Here is an 8,579-nt window from a genome sequence, read left to right on the forward strand (position 1 = left end):
TCTTAAAATTTCTGAAATCGAACCCGAAGCGGACCCGGAGCGAACCCGGGAAGCGAACCCAGGGTCCGCTTCGGGTTCGCTCTGGTGTTAGGTTGTGTTCGGTCGGTAGTGTAGTTTCCTCTTCTGTTTGGGCCCTTTATCTCCTTTTGGCATTGCTACCTTTAACCGGAAGTGAATACTTTAGCGATTATTATTCAAGTTCAGGTATATGTATTACTTTGCCATTATCTGTGCTACGTAAATCAGGATGGGAATATTCTATGAGTATATGTGTTGGCGCCAATTTTCTTATCTTTATTGCCATTTTCATTGGACAAATTGTAATCTTCGTCGATGTGGTTCGAATGGGAAAAGAAGTGAGTTCACAACGCAATATTCAAGGAAGACTAGAGCTCAGTTTGGCTAAAACTTTGATTGCTGTTGCAATGACAGACATGTTCTGCTGGATTCCAATCGGAGTGATTGGTAAGCCAGTTTTCCCAGACAATAAAATGCATAACAATTTAGAGTATTTTTGTCTTGTTAAATATTTTTCTCATAAAAGAAATCACAATGCTATTCTAATCCTAACCAAAAATACAATTATAAAGTCAACTTAAATTATATATAGATGTAGTTATCAATTATATGAAAGGTTTTACTTTAGTAAAATAAAGTATTTTTACTATGAATTTTTATGATAGTTATTTTCATATGTTCTCCAATTTATTATGCTGTTTATTTAGATTAAAATTTTTAAAATATTAATTTGCATTAACAAGAGTATATGGGTACTTATATCATACAGATTTAATATTTAGGCTTACTGACGTTTCTGGGTATTGATGTTTATATAATAGTGTTGCATTATTCATGTACTATGCCTAAATAGTGGGCAGGGTTTGACACATGGTGCACGAGCCGGAGGCGAGTGCACTATGTGTCAAACCCTGCCTACTATTTAGGCAAAGTACATGCATAATGCAACACTATTGTTATTATTATGCTGACTGTTGTTATTATTTATGCGGCAATCCATTTGATTTTTTCCTGAAAATAATGGTGGTAACACAGCGCACTTGCAAAAACTCATTCAAAATCTTCATGCTAAAATTAGTTGCATGCTTAGTTATTTTGGTTACTAGTATTTCTCTAAATAAGTCAGAATTTTCTGTTCCAAAGATCCTCATCTTAATTTTCTGTTTTGTTAGTAAGACTGATTTGTTTACAGACGTGCATTCTCATTGATAATTTTCTTTTACATCCTTCAATCAAGCGCTATATAAAAATAGCGTTTTAATGACCCCATCATATCAATTCATCTAACGATCTGTATGTAATTAGTTTGAAACTTTGTTGTACACATTTATCTAAGATTCCTTAGAATAAACAGAACTGTTTTCTAATAGTATTTGTCTATTTTCTCCTTCTTGTGTCAATTGTATAAATTAAGTTTATATATTTACTGAAAATTCTCACAATCAGTGATCGTCTCTGTGGCGTAATCGATAAGGCATCGGACTGGCAACCTCATGGTCGTCAGTTCGATTCCCGGTGTGTGCACTGAAGTATTTTGTTCACAAAATAAGGCCGTGCACTATTTCGGCATAGTATGCTTACGCTATATAAATCCTTAGACCACTATGCGAGAATAGTAGGCTATGGGTTATATAGAGACAAACTGACAGGAAGCATAATAATAGTTGATATTTAGGCTTACTGACTTTTATGGGTATTGATATAATTTAATAATAAGGCTTACTGACATTTTATGGGTATTGATGTAATTTAATAATAAGGCTTACGGACAATTATGGGTATTGATGTAATTTGATATTTAGGCTATGGATATCATTAAATATTTAGGCTTACTGATATTTATAAAAATTGATATCATTTGATATTTAGACTCACTGACGTTTCTAGGTATTGATGTCATTTGATATTTAGACTAACTGACGTTTATGGTTACATGTATCATTTGATATTTACAATGTAGGTTTACTGATGCTTCTGGGTATAAATATAATTTTATATCTAGGTTTACTGACGTATTGGGGTATTGTATCATTTGATATTTAGGCTTACTGACGTTTCTGGGTATTGACTTTACGTCTAAGGTGTATGCCTGGGTTGTTGTCGTAGTTCTTCCTATAAACTCGGCTCTGAATCCTATCATCTACACCTTCTCGGCGATAATAAGGCGCAGGACACACCAGGTAATACTTAAATAATGCTTCATTGTCCAATGAAGGATACCAGTTCCTTCAAATTCGACATAATTACATTCTAAAGACGTAGCTTATTCCTCTACAAAACTTACCAACAATGAAAATCTCTCGTAATTATGTCGAATTTGTAAAATATGTGACTTGTTATATAATTTTCGGTGAGGAATGTTTTCAAAAGATCCTCCTCCTTCAAACAATCATAAAATTTGTGTTATGGCTTTATGTAGATTTGAACGATTATGTACAGTATATTCCAACAGGTTGATTTATAATTGACCATTACGTCATGTGTAACTATAAGCCCAACTTTAAACCAGCGACTTTTGTCAAGGCTCTTGTGAATTGTATTACAAAACTTTGACATTGTGAAGATGATGAGCCTTTGTTTATATTTAGAACCTGTCTTCGAGACTAAGCTATTCCAGAACGAGGGTAGTAGCAAAAGCGATGAATCACATCGGGTACAGACTTTTCTTCTCTTAATTACCATCCATTTCAGTATAAATTTAGACTACTAAAAGCTCGTGTATATTTAAAAATTGTTAAACATCTCTTAGTGTTATACAAAGACTGTTTGATTAATACATTTCCAGGTGTCGCGGTCATCAAGCAAGAAAAATTCAAATCGGAAAACAGAACAGGAACCACACAATACATAACAGAAACGGAGAATTCAGATTATATCTGACGGACATTTTAAATAAAATAAAATAGAGTACATTTCTACAACACATAATTATGTGTTATTGAGATAGTGAAAGAGTGATATTGATGTGGTTTGGACATATCATAAAACTTTTGGAGAATAAATTATGAAATTTTACTGCTTTTAATTAATGAATTTTTACAATGTGATCCTATAGTGCCTAAAAATTGAACATCTAAAATGTTTTTATTTTTTGAAAGTGTAATTATGTTCGAAAAAAATATTTTTCTTTTTTTTTTTAATTACATTCTCTTTAGAGTAGGCCACTGTTATAATTTTTTTTATTGATATTTTCAAATAATCCCATTTAGCAATAGGGTCATTAACAAACATTCTAGTATTTTTTTAAATAAAGCTTCTAATTTATTGCAGTTATTACAGTATTCAGAAGTGACCTATTCATTTTCCAATAACCACTCCCACTGATATTTTCTGTTGTACAAAACATCAAAGTCGAACTCTTAATGGTCACTGAATTTTGTTCCGTCATAATTTGGTGCTTTTCCTAATAAAACCTGATTGAAGTTAAAGAAGACACTTTCTGTCATAAATACATAATCAAATCTAGATTTTGGTGTTATTATCCCCATCACAACATGTGTACCCCTGTTCGTTAGTTCTATCAATGAATGACCAACTGTCGATAAAATTAAATGATTTTAGGAAATTTCTTGAAACCTTTTATTCTTACTATTTTCGAGATGACAGTTGAAATCGTATACCATTTAATTATCTTAACTAATAGCATATTTGTTAACCCATTTCATTTTTGTGTGTGTTCTCATTTTCATTCAATGACACGTACAAAGTGGTCAAACTTATTTCATATTTGACATGTGCATTACCCGTGACAAGATATTTCCAAGCACGCTTTGATTTCCGACTCCTTGACCTTGATCTGCTTGATTGACTTAACTTTTGGGGATGACCGCGTATGGCAATATAGCGAAGATTAAACTTTTCTTTAATGTAAATTCGATTATTACCCAAAGTATGGTCTTCTCACAAGAAATACGATTGTGAAATACGAAATCCCTAGCATCACCTGTTCAAAAGTTATGGCCATGGATAAGTTATTGAAAGGTAGGTCAAACTCTATAAAGTCAAACGGTCTAAGTTTTTGGTTTCTTAAGTCTTGTCACAAGTAATAGATATGTAAAGGATGAGAACCCTAACCCTTGAAAAGTTATGGCTAAGGATAAAGTTTTTTAAAAAGTATGTCAAAACTCAAAGGTCAAGGTCATTCTTGTCATCCAATGAAAGGTCCTGCAAAGGAATAAATATGTGAAACATGAAAACCTTAGCCCTAACCTTTTAAAAGTTATGGTCAAGGTTTGTTTTTTAAAAATAGGTTAAACTCAAAGGTCAAGGTCAAAGTTCTTGGCGTCTAATGAAATGTCTTTGCACAAGCATTACATACATGTATCTGGAGTATGAAAGCAATGGTCCTTAACATTCAAAAGTTATGACCAAGATTAAAGTTTTTTCACAAGTACGGAAATTTCCAAGGTCAAGGTCAAAGTTGTTGGTCTTGCCAAAAAAAAATACATATGTGAAATATAAAAGTCATAGTATATATCGTTCAAAAGTTATGGCCAAAGTTAAATATTTTTAAAAGTATGCCAAACTCCAAGTCCAATGTCAAGGGGTCAAAGTATTTGATATCCAATGTAAGATCTTGTCACAAGGAATAAATATATGCAGAATGAAAGCCCTAGCACTAACCCTTAAAAAATTATGTTCAAGGTTTTTTTTCTTTAAGTGGGTCAAGGTCTAAGAGTCCAGGTTCTTTGTATCCAGTAAAAGGTCTTTTCACAAGGATCACATATGTGAAGTATGAAAGCCCTAGCCCTTTCCTTTTAAAAGTTATGGCCAAGGTTTGTTTTTAAAATAGGTCAAACTCCAAGGTCAAAGTTTTTGGTATCCAATGAAAGGCCTTGCCACAAAGAATACATATGTGAAATATGAAAGTCCTAGTGTATACAATTCAAAAGTTATGGCCAAAGTAAAAGTTTGGAGTTTTTGTGTAAAAGTGGGTGAAACTCCAAGGTCAAGGTCAAAAGGTCAAATTTGGTGGTACCAAAAGAAAGGACTTGTCACAAGACGGACGGACACTCTGACAGACTGACGGACGGACAGACGAATGAGAAATATTGTCCCCTCGTTTTCGCAAAAGCGGGGGGCAAAAATACTTTAATTTTTTTGATGTCAAAAATTAAAAGAACACTTTTATTTTGTTAGTTAAATTTAGTATATCTCTACTATGTGAGTAAAAGTTCCAACCTGATCATAAAACTATTTCTATTTAATATATGACAGAATTTTGTATGAAAGAATGATTTTTTGTACGATTGTATAGAATCCGTCTTACTTATTTCTAGAAATTAGAATTTGGGAACTCTCTTCATTCATGGCGATGAAAAAGTTAAAATATCACATAAAAAAACCACAGTTTTCATTTAAATTGTATTTCGCAAAGATACTCTCTTCCATGTGACAACCTCCAAACAAATTATCGCATAACACAATCCTATTTTTGTCTTCGATAAAGATGTCGTTACTCTTTTTAACTTCCTCCCTCCATTCCAAGATCCAGCTTAATATTCTGTAAAATTTATCAATATGTTTTAGACAACTATGTCACCTAAAACAAATCACAACAAATACAACTGTCCTTCAAGATTTCCATTACTGTCTTTTTTCGTTTCTTCTGACGATCAAAGTCTCTACTTCTCTTGCCGGGTCAGGTAAACACCTGTTACAAATAATAAAGTATATCATTGCCATGCTAAGTGTTCACTTTGATATCGAGTTTTGAAATTGATAAATATAAATTAACTATAAAATTCAATCACTCAATAGATAAATAGAATGATAAACGGATAGATAATTTGTTTCCTTGCTCTTACTTGGAGATATTTTTTCTTCAGGCAAATGAAAATGGCTAAGTTCTTTCTTTTTAAGTTTTCCAAATCTGCAGAGCATTCTTTGATATAAATCGTTCAGGTCATCAAATTCGGTCTCCCCATCAAAATATCTATTCCACGATAAATGCACCCTTTCAATATCAGCTCCCAATTCTTGGTCTGTTTTGTCCGGTTCGTGGTCCCATTCCCGTTTTGGTGGATTTATAGCTGTACAATTACGGAGAAGATTATAAACAATCGACAAGTCAATGCTTTCATAATCTTTCCAAGACTGTACATTATATAAAGGTTTCAATAGAACCTTGTTGAAATGCTCATCTAAAGAAGGTTTTAATTCATTAATGTTTTTCTTTTAATTTTTCAATGCCGAGATAGTGCTTTAAACAAATAACAAGATAGCGCAAGAGAGCTTTAAATTTCCACTTGATGTCTTCTTCTTATCATCTAAAAGAGTAAAAGATGTTTCAAGATCCATGGGTTCTGCATTCTGTTAACAGCAACCTATTTTTGTATTCATATTAAACAGACCGTATTTATGATATTATATAGAGAATAATACATACCCTTTTCCATATCGCATCCTATATCAGCCCGAGAAGGGACTTCATATTTGGTAGGCATACTCCTCTAATTAAGCTCTTTCAAATGACACCAAGGGCAATGGCTTTGTGACCTTGACTGTGACCTATATGCTTAAAATAGATTTTTTCTGCAAACTTTAACCTTCGCCGTAACTTTTGAACCATGAAAGATAGAGACTTCAAATTTAGTATGGATACTCCACTAATAAAATTCTTTCCTATGATACCATTGTCAATGACATTGTGACCTTTACTTTGACCTATATGCTAAAAATCGCTTTTTGTCTTCAAACTTTAAACTTCGCCATAACTTTTGAACCATGAAAAATAGAGACTTCGTATTTGTCTGACAAATGGAAAGTAATAATAAAGAAATCATCAAACAAATATGGTGCAAGAGCCATAAGCACATTAGGCGCACAACTTTGGTACAACCTGCCTTTAGAACTACGAGAGCTTGAAGCACATGGAGCATTCCGCAAGAACCTAAAAACACTCTTGTTCAAGCGTGAATATAACCTATGAATGTAAAATTCCAGCATAACATCTAGGACTCCATGTATTTCCTCTCGTAAACTCAACTTCAGAAGTACTTTCCTGTGTACATAACAGTTTTTATTTTCATTTTATTTTGTCTTGTCTACGTTAACCAATTTCATCTTACTACCATGTTTTATTTAAGGTCCTTTTTGTTTTATCGATTATTTATTTTCTATAACAGATTTATAGGTTTTATTGATATATTCTTGTTAAATGTTAGCAAATCCATTGTACAGCGCATAGAAACTATATGTGATTTTGCGCTTTATAAATTAATAAAATTATAATAATAATAATAATAATTGGTATACTTACTTCGCTCATTAAGTTCTTTTTGAATGACACCAAGGTCATTGACCTTGTGACCTTGACTGTGACCTATATGCTACTAAAATTAGCTTTTTTGAACTTTAACTATAACTTTTGAACTATGAGAGATAGAGCCTTCATATTTGGTATGCATACTCCATTAATCAGGTTCTTTAAAATGATACCAAGGTCAATGACCTTGTGACCTTACCCTTTTTGCTAAAAATAGCTTTTTTCGAACTTTGTGCCGCCGGGCGCATAGTGTTTCACAAACACATACTGTTTTTTTTTACTTTCAGGTAAGTAAATTTTTTTCTCTGGTTGCCCCCCCCCCCACTTTCAAAAACTATGCTACGTGCCTGATTTTTCCGACCAAAAACATCATTACCGCTTCATATTGAATCAGCCGAAAACAACTCATTACCGCTACATACCGATTTAGCCAGTTATGGTTCTTTGTTGACCACACTCACTCACCGTGAGCTCTCTGTTCTCAAAATGATATTAAATGATTGCTTAATAATTGGTTTAGTCAAAATATTATTCATCCTCGCTATGACAGGGATCTATCTGCAGAAACTGGTGTTATGTATAATCTTTGACCATAGACCAAATTATTAAATCATGTAAAGTTTCTGCAGCTACTAGGCGTCCCAAGTCGACATTTCAACATGTTTTCTCAGGACCATTGACAATGAGAGGATAAATGTTATGCAGCAATAAGTTGTGTACTGTCCGTGTTCTAGACACTTAAAACAGAAACACGTCTGCTCGCTTTAATTCTAAACTACATAACTAAATGATTACACAAATCGGCGTGGCTGAAACTGTCAACATCAATTACTGAATTTGTATTTAACGTATAATATTCTGCTGGTATAGCAAATTCCTAAACGTGGGAAAACATTAAATCTGAATGACTATATCAAGATATGAACATTACATCCCTCTTCACCTTAGACAGAAAAAAACAATCTTTACGTATTATCATTTTACAAACAGCATGACAGTTTGCTTGATGGGGCGTGCTAAAATTTTGTGTGCTGGTTATCATTTTGCTCATCGATTGGATCAATGAAATCAATACTAATTTGCATATGAAACTCGCAATACAACAATAGCCTGATAATACTGACCAATCACATTGAATGGTTGTTTACCAGTACAGCATTTGTAGTCAGCAGCAACACGTGGTCAGTCAAAGCCCGTTTTCTGTCATCAAAAAGCATGTATTATATTTGTTGTGATTTGACCGGATGGGTTTTTAAATACGTATAAGAAAATTTAAAGAATGGAACTAGTAAGA

The 8,579-nt window shown here is 33.1% G+C and overlaps 2 protein-coding genes across 4 annotated transcripts; one reads left to right on the plus strand and one right to left on the minus strand.

The window, feature by feature from the left end:
- The first annotated feature begins 10 nt into the window (after positions 1-10).
- Positions 11-3,033, plus strand: LOC134250801 (relaxin receptor 2-like). Of its 3 annotated transcripts, XM_062733145.1 has the most exons (4): positions 11-465; positions 2,062-2,198; positions 2,607-2,671; positions 2,804-3,033. In XM_062733145.1, the coding sequence occupies exons 1-4, from the start codon at positions 261-263 to the stop codon at positions 2,922-2,924; spliced, it is 528 nt and encodes a 175-aa protein (XP_062589129.1). In that variant the 5' UTR covers positions 11-260; the 3' UTR covers positions 2,925-3,033. The 3 variants fall into 3 exon arrangements, with proteins under 3 accessions (XP_062589129.1, XP_062589130.1, XP_062589131.1); XM_062733146.1 differs by lacking the exon at positions 2,607-2,671; XM_062733147.1 differs by lacking the exon at positions 2,062-2,198.
- A 2,414-nt stretch (positions 3,034-5,447) lies between these two features.
- On the minus strand, positions 5,448-6,839 carry LOC134250803 (uncharacterized). The gene is made up of 3 exons (XM_062733148.1): positions 6,407-6,839; positions 5,826-6,050; positions 5,448-5,671 (listed from the first exon to the last, which is right to left on the minus strand). Exons 1-3 carry the CDS (start codon positions 6,462-6,464, stop codon positions 5,643-5,645), a joined length of 312 nt encoding a protein of 103 aa, XP_062589132.1. The 5' UTR covers positions 6,465-6,839; the 3' UTR covers positions 5,448-5,642.
- Positions 6,840-8,579: the final 1,740 nt, after the last annotated feature.

This window comes from Saccostrea cucullata, unplaced genomic scaffold, assembly GCF_032062105.1.
Source record: "Saccostrea cucullata isolate Sc308-1 unplaced genomic scaffold, CSIRO_AGI_Scuc_v1 ctg19547, whole genome shotgun sequence".
Lineage (NCBI taxonomy): Eukaryota > Metazoa > Mollusca > Bivalvia > Ostreida > Ostreidae > Saccostrea > Saccostrea cuccullata.

Excerpts from the sequence above, each read along its gene's own strand:
- LOC134250803 (XM_062733148.1), bottom strand. The coding sequence starts at position 6,464 with ATGCCTACCAAATATGAAGTCCCTTCTCGGGCTGATATAGGATGCGAT. Across the intron at positions 6,051-6,406 it reads AGGATGCGATATGGAAAAGG|CTATAAATCCACCAAAACGG; the intron begins GTATGTATTATT and ends GTAATTGTACAG. Across the intron at positions 5,672-5,825 it reads TGAAGAAAAAATATCTCCAA|GTGTTTACCTGACCCGGCAA; the intron begins GTAAGAGCAAGG and ends TATTTGTAACAG.
- LOC134250801 (XM_062733145.1), top strand. The coding sequence starts at position 261 with ATGAGTATATGTGTTGGCGCCAATTTTCTTATCTTTATTGCCATTTTC. Across the intron at positions 2,199-2,606 it reads TAAGGCGCAGGACACACCAG|AACCTGTCTTCGAGACTAAG; the intron begins GTAATACTTAAA and ends GTTTATATTTAG. Across the intron at positions 2,672-2,803 it reads AAAGCGATGAATCACATCGG|GTGTCGCGGTCATCAAGCAA; the intron begins GTACAGACTTTT and ends ATACATTTCCAG.